Below are 25291 nucleotides of genomic sequence, written 5' to 3'. Positions count from 1 at the left end.
TTCAGTAACATTTTGCCTAACTACAAGAGTTCCATCTCACTTCCTTTTTTATTTCGCAATTGTAAATTGCTAGGGGGGAGTATTGTTGGAACCAATAAATAAACTACATATTATATTATTAAAAATAATTTTGCATTGATAAATTATTATAGACACATGTTACAAATTAATTAAACTGTATGTAATTAATTATTTACATGTGTTACGCGTTAATATGTCATTATCGTTATTCACACGTTTATCGAATTAAATATTTACTATAAATATGAAATAATTAAGTAAATAAAGATAGGCGCAAGACAATACATACTCAATCAGAGAGTCGCTAGAACCACAGTCTATTATTGCTGGAGCATCCGCCACCACGTTTCCTGGCTTTTGCCCACACCACAGCGCTCTTCTAAAAATGTAATAATGTTTTTTTCAATTTACATGATGGTTTTATATTTTTATTTCGACTTTATGATATTTTATTCTATCCATTTGATATTTATTCTGGCCCTGAATAATATAATTATGACCATTAATTATTTTAAATCTGATCGTTCTATATTCTTAATCTGGCCGTATGCTATATATTCTGATCGAGATTGGATTTAAATTCTGACCATTAAATTTTTTGCCTTTTTTTAGCTCCCATGGCATCTCTTAAGCGAACAAAAATTTCTTAGATAAACTTTTTTAGTGTCCTTTGATATTTTCAATATATGGTCACCTTAATTTAACAAATGCGCTAATATCTTCGATCGTCGTGTATCTCGCGTTACGAATACACTTGTTCGGCTAAAATAGCCGATCTACTCACAAATACTAGTAACAATTTGATTTATTAAGTTTTTTAAGATTTATTAAGTTAGCTCGAATGGCAAAATTCAGCCAAATATTTAAGGATTAACTCTGGACTCCAAATTAACATGGAAATCCCATATAAATAACATAACTTCAAGAGTAAAAACAACTCATGCTCGTCTATATCCATTATTAAACAGAAAGAGCAAACTAAATGTAAAAAACAAACTGCTCCTGTACAAATCGACCATCCGACCAGTTATTTCATATGCGTCCCCCGTCTGGGGAGGTATACTTAGTCGTAATTATTCGAAATCACTACAAACGCAACAAAATATTGCGCTAAGAATGGCGACAAATGTTCAATGGTTTGTCCGAAACTCAATTATACATAAAGATTTAAAAATAGACACTTTACGCGATTAATTCGATACACTTAAAGTAAATTACCATGACAGAAATAAAAATCATTCTAACCCATTAGTTAAAAATCTTAATAAGGTAACATGAATATTTAAAAAAAAGTGCTAGCTAACTTAATAAGAAACAAAAAGGTTTTATTTTTCTTTCCTTTTGCCCTAAAAAATAAATAAATAAAAGGGAGAACGAATTAATAGATACCCAGGTGGATGGCTTTGGCCAGGAACTGGAAAAAGAAATATTAGACACTAAGGCCCACTGTCCACGGAGACGTCGCTGCATAGACGCGTATTCGTCATTGTACGCCTGCTTGCTGCGTACATATAAACTAACGAAACACTGTCGACGGAGCTGCAACGTCACGCTCACGTCGCTGCATGCAACTTCATGACGACAGTCTTTAAGCATGTCATACGCCCGAGCGTATCGAACTGCGTGAACGTGTAGAAAACAATGTCAATTTCAGCTGCTAATTTTTTTCAGATCGTCGAAAATTACCAGTGTGCTTATAATAGTAATCTTGCAAATTATGCAAGAAAAGATATTACTGAGAAAGCTTGGAGTGAGGTGGGAAGTCAAATAATATTTCGTTAGTTTATATGTACGCAGCAAGCAGGCGTACAACAAGCGTACAATGACGAATACACGTCTATGCAGTGACGTCTCCGTGGACCTAAGATTTTAACAAGTGTTTTAGTATTTTGGTCAATTTGATGTGTTGTCCCAACTGATAATTTTTTTTGTGTATAGCCAACAAATTTAAAAATATGCATTTACTCATTTCTGCACTTACATGCAATGTATAAATTTGTAGCATACACTTCATTAAAAAAATACGCTATTTATTGTACTGTTATTTATTAAGTTATGCATACATAAACAAATAATAATATCTTCATAATTTTCTTTACTGTATAAAAAAACAAGAGAACATAATAGATACAGAATAATTAAGCACGCTTTAATAAAGTTTCTATATATACAGTATGTTGTATTTGAGCAGTTATCATGTTTAATCGTTGTCTCCATTTATCATAGTGATCGGAAAGTAAATCTTGTTCTATATTCGAATATTCTTTCTCCACAGATCTAGAATAATTTATATCTTCATGAATAAATTTATGAGACTCTTTATTGGCCACTTTTATTCTAGGTTCGTTGGATTGTGAGAATCTATTTTTATTAATCGTTTTGTAAGCCTTTTTTATGTTATTTTTATAAATAGTACGATTTGCTTCTGCCTTTGAGTTTGTTACTATCGGTTGGATATTTGTTTCATCAACCATTGGTGATGATAAATCCTGGATATTTACAATTTCTTCAACCGATTTCAAGCACATTCTTTTAGATTTAGAATTATCTGTTTTTTCAATTAAATACTCCTTATATTTATTAGACAAGAATTTTAATAAATTAATATTATTTTCATTGTATTCTGTGGCTGACGGAATTATTGTATTATTGGAAAATTTGTCACAATTCTTAACGATTGTCTCAAATTTGTCTGCTTTAACTTCAGTTTTTTTCAAATCGTTCATAAAATGTAACAAATAATCATAATTATTTGCTGAATTTTCTTCTAGGGTGCTATCGAAAATTTCATGATCTATCATATTAGTTTTATTAATATCCATTATTTTAGTTTCACCATTTTTTACAACTTCAGTACCAGTGTTATCTATTAAAGTTTTATTCAATTCAAAGAGTGTCATTTTTATTTCACTCAACGGTTTCAATATAATATCAAATTTAGTCTTTTCCATCTCAGATAAGATAGTAATTGCCAAAGCCTTGGAACCATAACGGCCAGCTCTTCCGATTCTATGCAAATAAGTAGCACAATCTTCCGGCGGATCAATATTGACGACTAAATTAACATTACTAGCATCTATTCCTCTCGATGCAAGATCGGTAGCAACTAATATTCTGCAAGAAAATGTCTGCAATTTTTCCAAACTGGTCAATCGTTGACCCTGATTTTGTGATGCTGCTAAATATTCTGAAGGCCATCCACCTTGAGACAGCATTTCGCATACCATTTGTGCTCTACTTTGATATCTACAAAATATTAAACATTGTTTGAAAGGCACTTGCGATATGATTTCCAGCATCTTGTTGAATTTTATTCTATTCTGACGTACTGCAATGTGATGGGTAGGAACAATTACATATTGCTGGGTTAAGCCTAACAAAACGCTGGATATATTCGGTCGAACGTGCATATGATTCACCATGTATCGACTTAAAAAGTTGCGCAAATTTTCAGTATAAGTCGCACTAGTGGCAATTACTTGTTTCGTTTCTGGTAAATTCGAGAAAATGGAATTAATATTACTTTTAAAGCTCTTCTCCATTAATTTATCAGCTTCGTCTAAAACTAGCAGTCTTATAGATTTCGTATCTATTATTTTGTGTTTAATAAGATGAACAATTCGCCCGGGGCTGCCGACTAATATTTGATATTTCTTTGAATCCAATCTTTCAATGTCGTCAGCAATAGCTACGCCTCCCATAACCGTTTCAATAACTAATCCTGAAATAATTGATAATATATAAACTTTGCTATACATAGCAATATAATAACAAAAATGTAACACAATACCTTCATAAAATGATCCAAGAGACTTTAAAACTTGTCCAATCTGCGATGCTATTTCTCTAGTGGGTGCAATTATCAACGCCTGTAAACCTCCATCACTGATGATCATTTCTAAAGCTATGATTCCAAATACAGCTGTTTTTCCAGTACCTGATTTAGCCTCCACAATCAAATCTACAATTAAAATTTAGCATCTTTATAAATATGGAGAGTATATTGAATTAAAATATAAATTAAATAGGCAAACCAAATCCACATCTTCCAAGGGGTATCGCACGGAGCTGAATAGGCGAAGGTTTTTTAAATCCGCATTGTTGAAGACCTTTCAGGGTCTTATCCGAAAGAGTCAAACTTTCAAACGTGACATCTTCGTTGATGATCACGTCTTCGGTTCTCTCGCAACTGTCTAAGCTATGAGCCACTTCCAAAACCGGCATCATGAAGCGCACCGTCAAACTCACGAGTAGATCGATTTGACAGTTCGCGCATTTGTATCGTGTTAGGGCCAAAATTAGCCATAGTGTAAATACGCAACGACGATTATATTTTTTAAAATAACTTTACTTAAACGTTTTTGTAACAATTAATATTTTTTATAATGGATTATGTTATTTATAAATTTTATATTAAATAACTTGATAAAATAGGAATTTAACGTCCTCTATTGGTTTAAGTTAGCATCACTGCATTCTCACATATACACATATTCGTAGTTTGACGTTTAACCCTCTTTGACTCAATTAAAAGTTTATTTTATTTTATTTTTAAAATGTTTGTAGTGTATCTAAATTTAATATTGGAATATATAATTTTATATGTGACCCGCGGAGCTATGATGCATTTCAAAAGTGGCCCGCAAGGGCATTTGAGCTGGCCACCCCTGTTTTAAAAATTGATAATATACCGTGGGGACATATTTATTTATTTATTTATTTATTCTTTATGGCCAAAACTTGGGGACACTCTGATAACACTGATGTGACGGCAGCGGAATGCAGCAGTTTCTTTTGGTAGATCTCGATGAGAAAACAACATCCAATGGTACTTCTTCCACCGTTCATTCGCAAATATTTTATTAGCAAACATGTAAACTACTATAAACTTTTAATCAAATACCACTGCAGCGGTTTAATCCGAATATAATTGCCACCCGTTGCTATCCGTTCGCCAAAATACATTTACAATATTAATAAAAAATTAATGGGAATTATCAAAGATATTAACTATCTAAACACCAGTGACTCAATGAGTAATTTAATGAGTGTTAATTTCTTGTGGAAAAAAATATTGCATTAGTGACATCTATCAGTGAACCTAGTTTTAAAAATATAAGTAAAAATGATACTGATGTGTAGTGTGAATCAACAGGCGAGTCGCCAATGAGTCACTGGCGTCAAGGGATATCAGACACATACTTAGTAACATAATATCTTTCAGCAGAAATCGTATCACTTGTGTAGCAAAATTATCTTAAGATAAACATCGCATATCGTGTACGATAAAAATCGTATCAATATAATATCGTATCGTATAATGTAAATCGCCCTTCGCACTTGAAATAGCTTTTGTTGTATATAAGTAGCAGTGGCGTAGCTATGGGGGGGCGGACGGGGCGGTCCGCCCCGGGTGGCACTTGCTTGGGGGCAGCATATTCGCGATGGGAACGTCTAGTGTGGTTCTTAACCCTGAATGCACTAAAACATATATAAATCTACGAATAACAAGAGCTTAATAATAACCAATTTATTATTTTAAGATATGCTGATTTTATGACCCTGCAAAATATGTATGGGGGCGGCAATTTTAAGGATCGCCCTGAGCGACACATACCCTAGCTACGCCACTGATAAGTTGCCAGCTCAATAATAATAATAAAAAACTGTATATCAAAATAACTAAGATAGATGTATTTTTTTATTTCACATTTTAAAATTTCCCAAAGCACCACTTAGACAAATAAAGAAGTGTGACCCTTCATTTTAAAATATTTATATTATATTTAAAACATATACATACAAATATGTTTTGAATATAAATATTTAAAACATGTACATATAGCGAAACAGTCTCATTGATTTTAATTGGACACAATAAATTCCATATATGAAAAAACTTGTATTTTCTGAAACGTACACAAATCTAGTTCTTATTGTCATGTTCTGAAAATCACATCAATCAAATGACCACCGTTAGCCGCAATACACTAGTGGAGGCCTTCCCAAAAGTTTTTCATAACTTTGCGCGTGAGGTCGGCCGGTATTGCGTTAAGTCTTTTGCGATTCTGTTCTAAAGCTCATCCAGATTTTTTTTATCAATGGTAAGCACTATAGGCGCATGATAACCAATTATTTTGTCATAAAGAAGAAACGTGGTTCCATCAAGATGGCGCAACTTGCCACACATCGAGTGCAACCTTGAATGTTTTGCGCGAAAAGTTCCCAGATTGAATTATTTCCCGTTTTGGTGACGTCAACTGGCCGCCAAGATCGTACGTTTAACCGTCCTACCTTTGGGTTATTATTGTTGGATAGTTTTGTAGAGTTACGCTAGGATCTAAAAACCAACATCCACCAAGGTATAGCCAAGATACTGCCCGAAATGTACAAAAATTACATCGATAAGCTCGGCTGCTGAAAAAGGTTGAGAAGTAGCAATTTATCTTATTAATGAAATACATCCTTTAAATTGTGTTTTTTTTTTAAAAAAAAGTTCGGAAATTGAAGTTAGATCATCTTTATTATGTCATTTATTTTCTCAAAAATAACGATCGGGCACCTTCTGAAGCCGGGGTACCCCCCTCTCAATGGTCCTGGTTACAAGCGAAACAAATTTTATTTTGTTCTATATTCCCCCGCGTTCGGCATTGCCCCACAGTTTGAATTAAACTAAAAAGCACGTCAAAAAAATCAACAAGCGCCAAATTTAAGTTTAAAAAATATTGATTGACATTTGTCACGATGAAGGAGTAGGGGGGGGGGGATAAAGGCGACAGTATGTTTTGACAGTCGGTCGCGTCGGCGTGTGAGTGTCGTTGCGCATGTGTGCGCGCGTCAGTGTGTTGTGGCGGAAGATTGGTGTGGCGGAGCGGCTGTGGGCTGCGGCCCCCGTGGTCGTGGGGCCGTCGCCGCCTCCAAGTGGTGATGGCGTTCACGTGGTGCGTCTGAGGGCGCCTCCTTTCCCACTACAGCCACTCGCCAATCGCCAATCGCGATGTCATCCATTTACTCCTATTGTTACGAAGAGTAATTTTAACCCTCAATATAACTAACTTACTAACGTGCCCGAACGCTTTCGTCCTCAATAACGCTAGATAATGTAGAGAAGTGCGGCGCGAAACGAATCTTCGCCACTCAATTGTGGTAACTTTCGCTTTCAGGTACCAAGCGGACAGCTCGCCGACGGTGGTGGGGCCTCCGCCCTCGCATCCTTGCCTCTTGCAAAACGTAACGCTTAGATACCTCAAACCCGACGATCTGGAAGAGGTACGTGTACTTTTTAAATATATTCATTTATTCAGACTAATGGTTTTTTATGGCGCCATTATGCGCAAAACTTGTTTTTCTTCGTTTTTTTTATTTTCACAAATTTCCTCCTATCGTATCGTATAAAACATAACTGCATCTAGCCAAAGTTGCCACACCGATAAAATTATAATGATATGGCACATTTTTTACCATTTTTTACCAAATTTTATGATCATTGTTGAATGCTTTATTTTTAAAAAATACAAAAACCTCTTTTTATTAATGTTATTTATGTATTTGCAAATTAAATAACTTTTTATCGATAATGAAATATTCAAAGTTAATCATTGTTCGATTATTGTAAAAAATCCATAAAAAACCATGTGTGTATTAGTAAAACTCTTTATAATGTTTTTTATTGCGTTTAAAATACTCTATTTGTGTGTTTTTGATAATTACTGCATGTTGTATTCTTATTAGATAGATAAAAATCTATTCCTCCTAGCAGCTAATAATAATAATACATATATTTTTAACATCTAAGTCTCGTATAGCAGAAATGGATATTTATTAATCGTAGGTTATTTTCGTTACTATACTATGTTGAGAATTTACATTCAGTAGGCAATATTTGATGGATGCACTTCATTGGTCATATACTTTTTAACCAATTCATTGATTTTTCAATACTCACCTCATATAGACTTCGCTTAAAAAGGTACATATTTCAGAATACTGTTTCTTTCTGAAAGTTTTTTAACTACCGAAAACTTGAAATATGTGTACTTAAATGGAATTTTAATAAGGTTTTTTACCAATCTATATCGATCATGCTGATTTTTTATGAGATCATAGTCTTGTTCCTCTATGCATTTTTACTGCTGCTGTAATACGATCTACTTTTTTTTTATCTAAAATATGGTTTAAGGGGAATAATCAGTCTTCTAAGAGTTGTCATTTCTTAGTTTCATATAAAGGCCTGTTTTTTGATCAGTATCCTAGACAAATCGTCAGTAATTATATTAACTCGTTGCTGAGCATTTTATATATAAAATCTAAATATCGATATATTACATCACAAAAAAATGTTATTTACTCGAAACAAGTGTAATTTACTCCTGAAGCAAATGCCTTACATCATATCAAATATGTATTCCATTATTGTCAATTTTCGCCAAAGTATCAAAACTGATATATTGGATTTCGGGAAACAAAGAGTTAAATGAAACATTATATATTATTCTATGAACTACAAATGACCATCCAACTTAATATTTATAATATAAATTAGTATTTTGTGGAATTCAAACCATAGAAGCCGTAATGTGTTCAATATTGTATGAAATACTACTACATTTAAATGTTATTGACTATTTTATTTATTGCCCATATAAAATTAGTTTGACAACAAATTAAATGATCAGAATTTAAATCAACTTTGGGTCAGAATAAATATAAAATGATTAGAATAAAAATAGCATATGGTCAGAATAAAAATATAAGACGATTATGTGAATTAAAAAAATGTTTCAACATTTATAAATATAAATTATTTATTTTAGAAACATCTTATAAATAAAAAAACAGGTTAGGTGCGAGCAAGCACAACCTTATTAAACTTCTGACCCGAAAAATACGAGCCAATTAGTTTTCCGAACTTATGCTCAAGCATAGGTTATGCTTTGCTCAATTATATCTTCGTTTATCATCTAAAATAAATTAATCAATATAAATTGTATAAGAATCATTTTTCCGACAAATGTCTTTTTTAACTGAAGACCTTATATAAAAAGTGCCAATGTCCACTTTTTTACAAATTTGTTTTAATGTCGAAATGGATAGTGCTGAGCTTTACCGTTAAGAAAAAAATAATAATAAAAAAACAACCAATATCCAAATATTCTGTATAAAGAGCTACCAATGTCCCAAACATTGGTGGTTCTTCACTTTAAACTAGCTCAACAATGTGTGTATAAATTTGAATAATAATATTTATATATATGTCTCCTTTCTTAAAATTTAAAAAGGCTAAAATAATCAACAAAACATTTTTCTCTTATATTTCGTGTAAATATAAATTATTTCGTATAAAAAGATTTATATTTCTTGTTTTTGCTAAATGCGAGTAGACCACAGACACAGGAGTGGAATTAAGAATAAAATAAAATATGATGTATAATTATAGTAATTGTCGACCCTTAGCGACCCTTTGTTACACAGGAGGATTGAGCAGCTCATATTACAAAAACGCCACAAAAACACGAGCAAACGCATCATGTCAAACTTATGTGACTCCTTTTGTTTCATTACCTGCACGAACGAACTAAAACATTATACATTTAGAGTGATAGATGTTCCGGGTAAAATAAAAATCATGTGATGATTTAGTTTTAGTACATCATCGTTTATGTTTTTAATAAAATTGATCGCTTAATACACATTTTATTGAATTAGAGGTCATTCGTTTTTACCAAACGACACGGACTCTCGTGTATTTAAGAATAACAGAATATTAAACATTTTTATTCTATGAAAAATACTCTAAAGCTATTATGGGTAAAATAAATAAATTTAGGCAAATTCTGATGTACAAAATTGCTCATTCGTTACAAGTGGGGGTACTATGTCAATATACTTTTCCTGGGCCTTGGGATCGATCTAAAATTACTAAAAATATTGACCTTCCCACTACATTTTTTCCCAGCATATGATGGACCTATTCCTTTGAATGCTTAAAAAAGTATATTTCTTTTTTATTATTTTTTACTTTTATTAATGTATGCATGTATGTATATATTCAATGATGTTAAGCTTATGCCGAAAATGTGAATAAATGTATTAAAAATATAAAGTTTTATCAGAAAAACAGCCAATGCAAAAAAATACCCAAAAAACACCAATGCCAAATTTTTTCGTGTATATTATTTTATTTCTAATATAAATTTATTATGCTTCTATAATTAATGTTTATATCTAAAATGTATTTAATAAAGTATCTTTAAAATCTTTGTAATCAACGAAGAAAATTAGTTTTTACACTCCTGAAAAAAAATATTTTTACAAAATGGTTGTTCCTCAATTCCTTAAATACAATATAAATTAATTAGTGTGTGTTGAATTATATTTTTGGTTATCATCGCAAATGAATTTAAATAAAGAACACAACAGATTTTATTTATATAATGATGACAAGATCTTAACTATATTTACACATAAATTATATATTTGCCTCTCAACCTTGAAAGCTAGAATCACAAAAAAAATTAAAACCATAATAGACGTGTTTTTTCAAAAATTACTTGTTTTAGTATGCGTTTCGTTTTTTTGCTACCGAATTCCAATAGTTGACGGCCCCTAAATACGAAGTAGGAAGAATAATGCTTGATGTATACACACATTAATTTTCATAATTATTTTTGTAACACAACGGTTAGAAAATTTGCTCTTCTGATCGCATGAAAATTTGCTGGATTTAGTTAGTTTATAGAATCATTTGAGTTTTTTAGATATGAATATTTCTGTAAAATTCATCGTTATTGAAAACTTAATTTAACATAATACTCAATTTGAATTACATTTTTATGATTCAATATAATGAATATGAAAATATCTTAATAAAAATAAACATCTGTTACTTGTTAGATCAATGCACTCATATCATTGTTCTTTTGTGTATATATGTATGTACAATATATATATACTTACAAAGAAAATATTAATATTTTTTTTATATATCACAATAAATACAATTGACATATTAATGAGTTAATTACTAGTTGTTGACCTCCAGCAGTTCATCGGTTATTTTCTTTGTCTTGTCAGAGATAAATAAATAACGACAACTTGACAACATCCTTCGCTTTGTGAGCTATTAATGCAGTATATCCGTAGTTGATCTAAATTGGCTATTAACTCATGATTAATTTATCTCGCTACCAACTTGAACCCATAACAAAATATTTTTAAATAATTTTAATGAAACTCGTTACATGCTATGATGTATTTAATTTAGACATGTTACTATTGCAGTTGTAAGCTACTTAATATTCTGTGTTATTGTCCTCGTGTGTTTCTCATATGGCAGCGGCATACTAAATTGGTCTAATTTATCAATAACTTTTATTCGCAACAGGTGCGGACGCTCTGCCGTGACTGGTTTCCGATTGAATATCCCCTGTCATGGTACAAAGACATCACATCTTCGGAGAGGTTTTTCGCACTGGCCGCCGTCCACCAAGGAGTCATCATCGGCCTGATAGTGGCCGAGATCAAGCCGTACTTGAAGCTGAACGCGGAAGACCGGGGTATTCTTCCGGGCTGGTTCGGATCGAACAACAACACGCTGGTTGGGTACATTTTATCGCTCGGTGTGGCGCGATCGCACAGACGGGCAGGAGTTGGATCGCTGCTGCTGGAGACGTTAATATCGCACGTAGCGGGGCCGACACCCGTACCACCATATCACCACAGGGTGAAAGCGCTCTTCCTACACGTCCTCCTGTCGAATTCGGAGGCTATTTTGTTCTATGAACAGCGCAAGTAAGTCATTGTTTTTATAACATTTATAGCTATCATATACTTCAAAGTTTTAAAATTTGCTTTACAATTTGTGCAATAGTGAATGCATGTGTTCTCGCAGTAGTACTGCGTCACATAGTCTCTAAGTCGTATCGAAGATCAGGTTAAACTTATGGGATTCAGGAGGCTGTTTGGCTTGACCGGATCTACTGCTTTCTTTGGCTTCAAAGGGTCATTTTTTTCAAATTCTCGTGTATTCTAAGTTGGAAGTGAAGTAGTAGTTCTGGGTTATAAACTCTTAAGAATTAATAGAAGTCAATAGTCTTGCCAATGCAATGATTCATAAAGGAACCAAACAATTTGCTATTGCTCGTTACCGAGGATTCCTACTGTGACGGCACTGACATGATTTTATTGCTTTTGATGTGAATTTTTGACTTCTGAGAAGTGATAATTGTTTTTGTGCTCTCCTATTGACCGAAATTCGATTTGAATATACTTTGACCAACACTGAAGTCCATAATAATATCGGTAAGGATAGCTATAATATCTTTAAAACATATCCAAGTGCATACAAACTATGGAACAATATGTGAGATGCGACATCTGTGTATTTCTACTGCTTATTTTTCCCTGAAAAATGTGTTGGACTTGACCTAATAAAATTAGTCTTAGAACTTTCATTAGGTTAGCTTTGGATTTGAATAGCAAATGGACATTTCGTAACTGTTAAATTGAGTTTCGAAGACATTTTAGAGCAGCATATAATTTCACTAGCGCCTATTAGTGAAATTATATTTTCGCTAATAAAAATATATATCTACTGGTGAAATTGTACGTAGACTTCACTAGTGAAAATATAAGTTCACTGAATAATAAACATTCACTGTAACATTTATACATCGCATGTATATAAATAATGCAGTATTTAAATATATATTTTACTAGTTGAGATCATATAATTTAATTAACATCTGCCAGATAAATCATATTTTCACTGATAAAAATATATAGCTACTGGTGAAAATGTATTCCGATATGATTTCACTGAAATGATATATTTAAAAAAATATTTTCCGAATAAATTTTCTTTGAGTGATAAACCTAAGAATTTCTGGTTTATAATCAACTTGAATTCGGGACATTTAATACAAATTCGTCCACATGCTGTAACAGACATATAAATAGTTTTAAGTAAATTCTGTATCTAAACTATAATTTAAATAATTTCATATCACTATAGCGTTTCATTAAATTATATCAGATTTATGATAGTGAACAACATTAGGTACCTAAGATCAACTCTAAATACAAATCATTAAACAGAAATGGAGATAAAAGCCAGACTTATTTCCGTAAATAGTTGTTATCACAACTGCAAGAGACGTCTAAGGTCAAGACTCTCAACACAAACCCTAAGATGATAATATAAAATACATTTATAAGACTAGTTGTTACCTACAATTTTGTGAGATATGCGAAAACTGATTTTTTTAAATCATAAGAACTCATATTGTCAAATATTTTGTAAGAAGCAAAGCTTCGACTAACTAAATGTAGACCAACCAAGAAGAAATGGATAGATTGTATCGAAGAAGGTTTTAAAAATAAAATCATTGTATACCAATTTATGGTTATAAAAATTATTCACATGAACTAAATAATATATATTGAAACAATGCATAGAGCTATAGATAATATTGTCATTGTTTTTTTTCAGATTTCGACTACATTCATTTCTTCCATACTACTATCTTATAAAAGGACATTGCAAAGATGGATTTACATATGTTTATTATATAAACGGCGGACATCCACCATGGGGAATATAATATCCTTTTTAAATGATTTAATGATTTTTTCAGCTCAAAGTACATCAGATAAGTAAATTTTATTATTTGTCAATTAACTTCCACTGATTGCATTTTAAATATGAACGACAATACTAGCGATATGTGTACTACGTTTGACCTACATTTTAAATGTAAATGTTTATGGCTGTGTTATGAAGCATTGCAATTTAACTGCGATTGCTCAACATTTCAAGACTAATTTAGGAATCAACGATTTTAATTCATTTGCAACACCTACTTTATCTGGCAAAGATTCAAAAATATATGCTAATCGAAGCATTTCAATACACTGGAGTCATTTGCTTGAGATATGCAACTGTATGATTTAAAAGAAAAGACCCTACAAACATACAAATAAATTAGTATACTTCCTATTTTATCTTCTATGCATATATTTTTAGTTATAGGTATGAATTTTATATATTATACAATATTTCCTTGACTGATATGTTCACCGACTATGTGAAATACTGGGCTGGCGTGGCGCTGAGCGGCGGCGGTGTATGTCCCTGGATCTGGGGCAAGCTTCGTTCAGCTCTCAGTTTAGCGTGGCATCATTGAAAATAGGTTTTTTTAATACGGCAAAGATAAAAAAAAAACATTTAAAGGTATTTACAAGGAAAACGTGTAATTTAATCATAAGTCGAGAGGAATATTATTGTAAATAGTCCGCAAAAAAGTGTCATATATATATATACATATATAATACTGTGTTCATGTCGTTAAAAAGCATATGAAATTCAATCTGTACACACGCGTTTTGGCAACGGTCTTAAGTGAAGAATGATGCTCCGATTTGATTCGATAATAACTGCAATTTGTATATATACTTCAGTTGGGCTACGTTGCCATTTATACGCCCATCTGATTATAAAACAGAATGGTGCATGATGAAAAATGTTACATTAGATTTATTTTGCACCAATCTAATAAAACACGCGTGTGAATACAAACCATCTTTCCAAATAGTTCAAATGACACGCTTGAGCGTGTTCGGGTTCACTAGACCAAAAAGTATTCTGTATATATACATATATATATTTGTATCTATAAGTGCACATTTTTAATGTTATTTGTATATATTATATAATTATAGTATTTTTGTCATTGAAAAATATATGTATATACGCATTTATATTACTGTTGTATTCGAATGACTGATATGTTTTTGTGTTGTATTCACGACATCTACACAAATCTGTTATTATAATTACAGTTTCAGACAGATTTATTTGTCCGGAACAATAATAGGTTTTATTTTTTGACTGCGGACATTAAATTTTTTCTGTTTTCAGCTAAAGTGCACAATTTGATATCACATAATATATTATATATATACATTTAAGTAGCTGGGATTACATCAAACGGTATTAATTGTATTATTTTGTACGGAATCATGTATTTGTTTTAAGATAATTACGGGTTTTTTACATAGAGGGTGTTCAAATTGCGCTTTCATTTCAACGAGCCATATTTATATAGATAGATAAACTGTTATTTTTTTATTTCTATATATCAAACGACTGATTTTATGAGATTCAAAGGTATGCAGCGTATAATCTGTCGAGTTCTATTACATACTTTTTTTAATGTATCTATTTGAATGCCCTTTATGCGTTTATAAAACCAGAACTGATCTATTAATCATACGCAAGTTTTAATTTTTTTACTTTTCAACATTTGCATAAAGAAGTCATTAATATTAAGTTTTTTAAACTTTTATATTTAATAAAGAAAAAAGCATTTTATTTATTTGTCGAGGATCTCCTCTATTATATAGTACAATAAAACCAAATTTTCAATTATAACAATTTTATTTTACGAACAAATAGGTTTTATGTTAACAATAATAATATACTGTGTTCTGCCATGTTTTACAACACAAATTACTGACTCTCTATAGATGAAGTTAAGAGGCTATGTTTTTAGTTTAATGACATAAAAATTATTTTTGATTATTATTACTTTTTTATTTTTTAGGTTTTACTATTGTCAAAGTATTACGAACATTTTTTAGGTTTTGGCGCTTCTTATATCAAAATAGAAATTATATTATATTTTATACAACAATATGTGATTTATCTAGTAATGCTGATAGACTTTATACATTGTTTTTTTTTTTCAATAATATATTGTGCCGCCTAATATTTAAATGTTGTTTTTATGTATTAAAAGATTTATGCCAATAAATATTTTAAATAAAACATTATAGTATATCATTTTTTCGATTTATGTACAATAGTATATCGTATATAACATTTAAATATAATTAATTCCTATAAATAGATACATTCAAAGGAAGGACGATTTATAGTTTTGAGTTTTTAGAGTAGATTTAATTGATGTTTCAGTCAATTGCTTATTTTATAATGAACACTGCGGAGTAAGGCTTTCAGTTTGAGTTTTCCCTTGAATGTAATATAACAGTATAAATATCTTTTTGTACTTTATATATAAATTTAAAATAGAGATAGAAATTGTAAATGTAAATGAAAATTATTTATTCATTTCAGTTACACGCCTAACGATGCGCGTAATGAATTTTCCTAATATATCTTCTTGCGCGACACCGACGTCCATGACCTCCTCATGATTAGCATCTTCAGAGAAGTCGTAATCCAATTTGCAGTGGTTTGTGATCAAACTGAAGGCGAAGACGGTCAGATCGCAATGTTTTGCTGTGATAACCTGAAAGCGATATATAATGTATATACATTTTTTCAAAAGTAAGTATCTCACAAAAAATATTCACTTTTGAAATTAAAGTAACTTATGTTAAAAATTAATTGTTTTTAAGCTTGTCAGTAATACTATCTTGCTGTACAAAAGGAAACTGAGAAACAATAAGTAGATAGATCAGAAAATTTCGTCGTTAAATGGATACTAATACTAGATTGTTTGAATAACAATTACTTAAAAGAAAGATATTATGAAAAAATTTGACGGACGAATCGTGAACATCTAGTGCACTTTAGATCTGCAGCTGAAAATTGCCGAGCATCGAAGGATTGTTCACACCACCCCTTTTTTCAAAATACAATGAATTGTATCCAAAAGTGCTAGAATACAATTCGTACTCTTCTTATAGAGATATAATCCAATTTCAGTTTCCTAATTTTAAAAAAATTTAAGGATATCTTATTTTTTTTATATTAATCGAACAATTGATGTATTTCATTAAATATGAAAAATAATATCAATTATGCATCTGGACCGTTTGCAGCAGCCGATCCTTCCGATGTAAATTTCGATAACTTTTTCATCCCGGTTATAACATGATGGATGTTGGTTTTAGGTGCTCGAACGTTTTGGGTTTGTCGGCATAGACGCGACATTTGGCGTAACCCCACAAATAAATCTAACTGCGTTAAATCGCATGATCTTGGCAGCTAGTGAAATAATGCGACCTGGGATCTTTTCATGCAAAACATCCAATGTTGCATCTGATGTATGGCAAGTAGCGCCGTCTTGTTGGAACCACATGTCTTCCACATCAATATCTTCGATTTCATGCCAAAAATAATCGGTTACCATTGACTGTTACAGTCCGACCTTCATAATTTTCAAAAAAGTAAGGCCCAATGACGCCGCCTGGCCACAATGCGCACCAAACAGTCACTTTTGGGGCGTATAATGCTCTCTCGTGAATCACATGAAGATTTTCCTCGCCCTATATGCGGCAACTTTGCTTCTTAACATACACAAAGAGATGGAAATATGCCTCATCAGAGAAGAAGATTTTATTTGAAAAATTAGCATCAACTTCCTGCTGCTTTAACACCCAGAGTGCGTAAATTATTTGCTGTCCATGGTCTCTGGGGCTTAGTTCTTGTGTTATCTGAATTTTATACGGGTGTAGGTGCAAGTCCAGATGCAAAATACGCCAAAGGAAGCCAAAAGAAAAGCCTAAAATTTGCGAATGCATTTAACTTCCACGCGTCAATATTGACAGCTGTCTGATTTACAGTGCTGCCGACAGTGATTACTTGTAAAGTAGTTTAACATACAGGTGACGAATGAACAGTGACTCGTTTAAACCTTTTAATAAAAATCAACGAGATTAACCCAACAACCATGAACTTCTCAAAATCATACATCATGGTGAAATTATCGATTTTATGGCTAAAATGGATAACAGCTAAAAGCACCGACTGATGATTAAAAGTAAGTATCGCCAATTACGACCACTGAAAAAAATTTCAGTACTATTTTTCATTCGGAAAAAACAATCAAATTTGTAATTAGAATGGCAAGGAAATTATCATACTTCTGTCATAATTGAGATATTATATGCAATAAAGTTAAGAGATTTGTCTTGCGCATTAATTGAGAAGCTCGAGGACATTGTGTACCTTGTATAATTATCTAGTGCATAGTATATTTGATCATGTTTCTCATGTGATTGCCAAATAATATAAGCGACTCATTAAGAATAGCTATCTGACTCTTTAAGAATCTGTCGGTTAGTATTGCTTTGTTTTCATCTAGTTACTCACAGTTGGAGGACACATTAATGCTATACTTGTAAATATTTGTTAATGTATTAAATTTCTGTGCAAGGTACATTTACATAAATCTATTTTGCTCTGCGCATATATGAAATAAATACATTATGAATCAAATAAGTACCATTCAAAGTGTATACATTTAATTGGCCCAATGAAAAGAATCATAGTTTATCTATCACAAGAAATGTTTAATATATATTCAAGTAATATCCATTTACTTTTAAAGAGTGAAGAATTATGATCTGTACGAGAACTCGTTCCTCAGTTTGTGTTCCATATTTTCTAACTGCTCTTTTATGATTATATTGTAATTAAGTTAATAATACCTCGTGTACAGTCGACATTCCAACAGCGTCAAGACCGACCATCTTCAGCATTCTCAATTCTGCTACCGTTTCGAAATTAGGTCCTCCCAAACACGTATAAACTCCTTCATGTACATGTTTTTCAATGTCCAATTCTCTTGCAACCTATGTAAGTTGAATTCAAATTATTAAAACTATTTTTTGGTTATTGTATTCTAAACATATAAATTAAATCTTACCTCTTTTGCCAAATTGATAATGTCTTTATCGTACGCTCTTCCCATCGGAGGGAATCTGGGACCAAATCGTTCATCGTTAGGGCCTTGTAACGGATTATTCCCAGCGAATCCCATCATATTAATATGATCTTTGATCAACATTATATCACCGATCTTAAAGTTATCATTTAAGCCTCCTGCTGCATTCGTAGCAAATAAATGAGTTATACCTAACAGTTTCATAACTCTCACTGGCATGCAGCACTGAAATTGCCCAACAATTAATAACACAGTATAAGCAATATGCTACAACGATAATATAATATAATTTATATGTAAAATTGTGCCCTGATTTATAATCAGTCATTAGTTTTCCAAGTATTTTGTTATACATTTCATAATATAACTAAAAACTAATGATGGATTTGAAACTAGCAAATCTTATTGAACTTACTTGAATAAAGAAAAGTAGATAACAAATAGTAGTATAAATTAACCAAAAGTTTCATGATACATATTTCAATTTAAAATGCATTAAGCTAATCCTAAATATAAAATAATCTAAAATTCACCAAATTGATTATGAGAGTAATGTTGTTACATTTAATTTTATAAAATCAGACACTATGTTATTATTATATATTGTACATAGATCTACCAAAAATAATTGTTTAATAAATTGATCTAATTTTAAAACCAAGAATAAAATAATTATTGTGGCAATCGCGACCAACTTCATGCGTTATATATGGGTGTGGTCGTGGTGGTTTAATATATTTTTATAATATTAATATGCACTTTATCAAATATACTATTTATCGAAAAATATTATTAATTTTTTTGCTGCTTTAATTAAATTAACACTGGTTGTTATATAGACTGTTTACTATTTTAGTTTTGCCAAGATAAAATAAATTCAGGAATGTTAGTTTTATTTTCAGATATATGTATATTTCAATGGCTTTAATATAATTGTAATTTTTTGCATAATTATCTTTTTGTATGAATAGTTTGGTTTTGTATAAATAATTAGGATTTTAGAATTTCGGTATTAAAAATTAAACCTATGTCTTACGAAGTTTGAGGATTACCAAACTTTTTATACAAAAAAATAATTAAGTAAAAGTCGAATGAATAATGTTATTAAGGAAATTAAAAAACTATTTAATTGCAAATCAAAATTTAATATATATTTTTTCCGAGGGACTCAAATTTAACAGATGCGGATAGTGACTTTCAAACTTGGTCAATTACTAGTTAAGGAAAACCATAGCCTATAATTATAAAATTATTAATAAAATAAAAAGTTTATAATTCTAAGAAAATATTTTTAAAAAACACAAAAAACACTAGTAGATTAAAATTAAAATAGGAGTAAGAATATTTTTAACGTGGGAAAAGATATGTGCCAAAATAATTCCTTTTTATTGTATTTTATATAACATCTACTGTACTGTGTTTTTATTTACTTTTTGTATGTTTCAGATACTTTATTTTTCTCATTATGTAACGTTTAAACAGAAATTTAATATTTTTATTATTATTAATAAGGCATGTATTTATTGAGTCAGTATTTTTTTTTGTAAATGGTTTTAATAAATGATCAGTTGTTAAACGTTCAGTAATTATATTAAATGATCTTTTAATATCAAATATTTTGTATTAATTTTTAAAAAAATATTTTTAAACCAACCTTCCATAAAGGATATCCTTCATAATAGTGAAATCTTCCTTGCATGCACACGACTGGTATGTTGTCCAAGAATCCAAACACGAGTTGTCCAACATGTCCTTTAACTGTGCTCAAGGGAAAGTTTGGGATATCCTCGTAAGGGAAACATTTTTTTGCGTCCAACATGTTCGCGAGAGGTCCTTAAAAAAAACATAAAAAAATGGATGAACGTGTTTTCAGATTGACCTTTGGTGTGTTATTATCTTAACGACCGGTATTTACGTGTAAACAGGTTTGAGAGGGAGGTCGAAGCACTGCAGTTGTTTACGGAAAAAAATGAATGTAAACATACCCATTCCGGAGCCGCATATTATTCCAATCTTTGGTCTGATGCTCGTGCGATCTAGTAGATATTGTGCCATTCCTTGTAGTGTTTCATATGTGTACCTAGAAGAGTATTGTGTCATTTTCAGTAACTGGTTGTAATCAATATATTGCTTGTATGGTAAAATACATATAAGTTTTGCGGTATGACTGTTATACTATAAACAACTATACTAGAATATAAACAAACATTTTTTTATCTCTAATGATTATATAGAATACAGTATATTATTTAAACGTTTTTTAAAAATATGTCTTTGAATTAAAGCGTAATATTTACAGCAATTTATTACAAATATTTTTTTTGTAAATTTACATCTGATTCTTAATTTCTGGAAACCAAAGAATGATAATTCGATAAGATAAAAAAATATTAATTAAAATAAAAATATACGCTGATGACAAAGAATATCGCACAATCAGACCAACTAATTGCATTAGCACTTGCATATTCGAATACTTGAACATCAACTAAAATTACATCATACAAAATGCATTTTACTTAGACAGACCCCGAAATGAACGATTGCACATTTCCGAGAAATATCTCATGGTGCAATGATGCAGTATTTACTCAATTTACATATAGGAAAACGACCACCAATATAGAAATGCTTTCTAAAATTTTCATTAAAAGTAGATAATATAAAAAATGTCGCTGACCGACAAGAAAAAGGGACGAGCGAATACAATAAATTGAAAACATTCAGCAGGCCGATGAATCAAAACAGGTAGCATAATAAACATTTTTTAAAAATGGAATTTTGCTGCAATTCAACTCCCATTGATTGTAAGAAAAAACAAATAAGTAGATGATATTGATACTAGTCACCATAAAGAAACTTTTGACACATTTAGCGATTGATATATATGTATATATGTAGACTTATACAAAAAATATTCGGTTAATATAAATCGTAAATGGATTAACGTAATAAAGTGTATAACAAATTTTAATAAAGATAAATTAAAGACAATACAGCAATCGATTATTATTGTAAAATGTTATTAAAATTACTTTTTTGGTAGATATAATATTATAATACTATCAATGCATTGTTTATGCTACTCATGTAATAAATTAAGTTGTTTATTAAATACAATTAAAAACTTCATTCAACAGCTATGTACGTTTGCTCTTGTGTTTGGTCCAAAACAAAAATTTTAATCTCTGACGTCAATTTTTGTTTGATAACACTATTGACAGCTTTGTTGTTTTCTGTCCAACGCACTAATAAAATTGAAGAAAAAAATAAACAATAACCTTTTTCATCGAATGACCTTAATAAATACACACTTTTTAAATAAAGTAAGTTTTGCTAAATATGCCAATCAATAAAAATAAATGACACACCCATGTTTTGAACAATTATAATTTACACTTGCCCTAGACGAGATAAGGACAATCGTCAAACTAAACATGACCGTTTAACTTTTAATAATAATATAAATTATTAAAAAAGTTTTATAAACAGATGATGCATAACTGCCAAGCTATGCGTTTATTTACCCCCTGCAAACAACAGTAATGTCAAAGGTTATACTAATCACGCAAAAATAATTATATTATTTACGCATGTTTTTATCGCCATTTTTTCTGTAACGAAACATTTCAGGGAAATTTTATATAAATTTATTATCTTTTCAATTAATAGCTGATGTAATACTGTTCTTATTAGACGTATGATGAAAACAATGGATGGACTTTCAGCAAAAATAGGGATTCCTATTCATATATATAAAAAACAATCTAATATGGAATTTATACAAAGTATTATAATAACAACATATTTAATAAAAGTAATATTTCCTCGCAATAAATATGTTTTAAGCTTGTGGGAAATATATGAAAATTGTTAATTTATTTAGCTAATTTTTACAAATGTTATTTACATTGGATTAAAAATAAACCAACTTTTTTAACATAATCCCAATTAGCGCTATAAATAAGTATAACAGAAATTTATGTTTAAAATATACAAAAAAATCATAAAATCCAAAAAATGGAACTGCGCCCAAATGAAATTCTTACTATCATAAATCATAGAATACAACAAATTTTATTTTTTTAAATGTCCAAAAGGCTTAACACAATAAAATGGCAACTTTGAGCAGAATTTCAGAATTCACAATCATCATATCTGGTTTTATTTTTTAGGAAATTAATTATATATATTAAAATATAATATTAATATTAACCTTGATCGTATATAAAAATATATGAATTGATATTTCTAGTAACAACTAGTATCGAATAGCAAACTACTTTAATTTTCACGTTACGAATGTTTGCGATAAGCGGTTGAGGATGCTCGGTTTTGTTATGCGCGTGTCACTTCAATAATTTATTATTGCGTTCTGTACATCGCGTCGTTACGTAGCGTCCTCGAATATAGCTCCATTGCCTGGAGTCAGAATGAAACGAAGTACAGACCGTCCAAGATATGAACGCTCATCGATATAGTATTGGTGAGAAATAATTTAGGGTGATCCTGTGAAATTACACGTTGAATTAATTTTTCCTTTTTTAATTTAATTTGTTGAGGAAAATGTAAAATATCACTTTCTTGCTTATTTTATTTATTTATATACAAATTTAACTAAAAAATATAGCAGTTTTGGAATCAATCTCCAGATTGAATATCTGTTTAATATAATATTTTTTGAAATATCAATAGAATAATACAGGAATTGTTTTATTGATGACAAAATACCACAACATGACAATAATTTATAATAAAAATATAACACATAATTTTTAATTCAATTTCCAACGTAAGGTCTCCCTACTCTTAAAACAGCCCTGATTTAGTATTGGTAACGTTCTCCTATCAATGTAAACAAATTTGCGGAAAACTGTATATGTATGCACCCTTATTTCCAATACAACGATGATGAGCGTTAACATCTTGGATGGACTATACTCCTTGACGTTAGATAATAAAATATCTCTATAAGAGGGAGTACGGTTCGTATCTATATTCATATCCTAGTGCCTTTTTGCTAGGAGCGTTGGGATACAATTCGTTATTTCTTGTATAATGGCCATCATGACGCATTGGGAAAACCTGGCAAGTCATGATGATCAGATTTGTAATAAAAATGAAATACATATTTTATTTAATATAATATATAAAATAGCACTGACTGACTGCTGAAACAAGTTAGGTTACAAGTTTTTTTATAATGTATAATATGTATAACCACATTAAAGCATCATTTGATGGGACATAATAAATAATGGTAACGTGGTGTATTCTTGTAACCAGAAATACCACTTTCTGTCGTTATATTCATGAATTTTTAATTTGTAATTTTAATTTATAAATATCAGCATAAACCATGTATTTTTTATACGATATTTTGCGTATTCCACTTAAAATGAGATTTTTGGGACAAAATATTAAATTAATATCCATCCACATATTTATAAAATATTATAAAATTAACAATAATATGATTTTCTAACAATATACCTATAATTATATAAAGAAGATAATAAAATAATCACTTAAAAATGGCAAAAAAATGTTTCGCTTATTAAATTTATTTTTTTATTTATTCATTTAACATTTTTTCAGATTTTTTTATAATAATATATAGTTTAAGAAACACCAGTAAAATTACATAATATTTTTTTATTAGATTGCACTATTTTTTATATTATTAAAAATAAGTGCATATTATTAATCCTCAAAGATAATCTATATTAGTCTATATCTATATACTATGATATTGTTAATGTTTACGCAGATAATTTTTATTAAATGACTTACTTGAGTCACAAAAAACGATAAAAACACTACATTATGAATAATACAAAATAAAATTTGTACTTACGTGGAAGTTGTCATTAAATCTATGGGTTTTTTCCCTTTTTCGTTCCTGTCTACTTGACTTTTCCCGTTAGCCATCACTCCGTTAACGATAACACCATTTACGTGAGCCATTTTAATTACTTTTATATATTATAATTATTTTATATAAATTATCAAACTTTTATTTGTTATTGAACTTGTTTGTTGCCAGATACAATCGACCTACAACCCTTTTACTACGCCAGACGAGATACTCGTGATGAAGTTCAACAACGATTGGTCAATCAAAACGAACGCGATCTTATTTATACCAAACGATTTCTACAATCGGACAAACAATTTTATATGTATTTTATAATTATGTTTAAATAAAAAATGAATTTAATTAAGTAAAACGTAATAAAAATGTGTTTATCATCACACTAACGTAATAATTTCGGTAATCGAATTTACTGAGATTGTGCAAAATATATTATTTTATATAATACTGTTTTTAATAATTATTTTGATAACTATAATATTATTTATATACTAACGTTTAAACAATAATAATATATTGATAATGTTTTGCAGTTTTAGTTAAGTTAGCTTAGTGTACTAATTTAATGGCAATTTCAATAATTTATTAAATATATTCTCTTTGTTTTTTAATAAATAATGCGCATTTAATTTATAATTTGTGAGTACACTATACAAAGATAACATATAATAAATTTTAATAATATGGCCTAATAAAGTAACAC

At 30.2% G+C, this 25291-nt stretch overlaps 3 protein-coding genes and 2 long non-coding RNA genes across 6 annotated transcripts; 2 read left to right on the top strand and 3 right to left on the bottom strand.

The window, feature by feature from the left end:
* Positions 1 to 310: 310 nt before the first annotated feature.
* On the bottom strand, positions 311 to 1751 carry LOC148237598 (uncharacterized). Its single transcript, XR_015812671.1, has 2 exons — positions 1411 to 1751; positions 311 to 400 (listed from the first exon to the last, which is right to left on the bottom strand). It is a non-coding gene; the product is annotated as an uncharacterized LOC148237598 (long non-coding RNA).
* Positions 1752 to 2050: 299 nt separating this feature from the next.
* Positions 2051 to 4314, bottom strand: LOC148237597 (uncharacterized). The gene is made up of 3 exons (XM_088181469.1): positions 4056 to 4314; positions 3812 to 3982; positions 2051 to 3742 (listed from the first exon to the last, which is right to left on the bottom strand). Exons 1-3 carry the CDS (start codon positions 4246 to 4248, stop codon positions 2160 to 2162), a joined length of 1947 nt encoding a protein of 648 aa, XP_088037595.1. The 5' UTR covers positions 4249 to 4314; the 3' UTR covers positions 2051 to 2159.
* Positions 4315 to 6831: 2517 nt separating this feature from the next.
* Positions 6832 to 15847, top strand: Naa60 (N-alpha-acetyltransferase 60). Of its 2 annotated transcripts, none has more exons than XM_088181473.1 (5): positions 6832 to 6962; positions 7185 to 7290; positions 11405 to 11811; positions 13511 to 13621; positions 14099 to 15847. In XM_088181473.1, the coding sequence occupies exons 1-5, from the start codon at positions 6949 to 6951 to the stop codon at positions 14202 to 14204; spliced, it is 744 nt and encodes a 247-aa protein (XP_088037599.1). In that variant the 5' UTR covers positions 6832 to 6948; the 3' UTR covers positions 14205 to 15847. The 2 variants fall into 2 exon arrangements, with proteins under 2 accessions (XP_088037599.1, XP_088037598.1); XM_088181472.1 differs by having other exon boundaries at positions 6832 to 7050.
* On the bottom strand, positions 15439 to 24826 carry LOC148237594 (purine nucleoside phosphorylase-like). Its single transcript, XM_088181471.1, has 6 exons — positions 24571 to 24826; positions 20699 to 20793; positions 20368 to 20546; positions 18696 to 18938; positions 18478 to 18621; positions 15439 to 16331 (listed from the first exon to the last, which is right to left on the bottom strand). The coding sequence occupies exons 1-6, from the start codon at positions 24678 to 24680 to the stop codon at positions 16140 to 16142; spliced, it is 963 nt and encodes a 320-aa protein (XP_088037597.1). The 5' UTR covers positions 24681 to 24826; the 3' UTR covers positions 15439 to 16139.
* Positions 16157 to 17163, top strand: LOC148237595 (uncharacterized). Its single transcript, XR_015808891.1, has 2 exons — positions 16157 to 16369; positions 16441 to 17163. It is a non-coding gene; the product is annotated as an uncharacterized LOC148237595 (long non-coding RNA).
* Positions 24827 to 25291: the final 465 nt, after the last annotated feature.

Source organism: Plectrocnemia conspersa, unplaced genomic scaffold (genome assembly GCF_051122295.1).
Source record: "Plectrocnemia conspersa isolate PC_06_02 unplaced genomic scaffold, ASM5112229v1 ptg000002l, whole genome shotgun sequence".
NCBI lineage: Eukaryota > Metazoa > Arthropoda > Insecta > Trichoptera > Polycentropodidae > Plectrocnemia > Plectrocnemia conspersa.
This window is presented reverse-complemented; position numbering and strand designations above follow the sequence as displayed.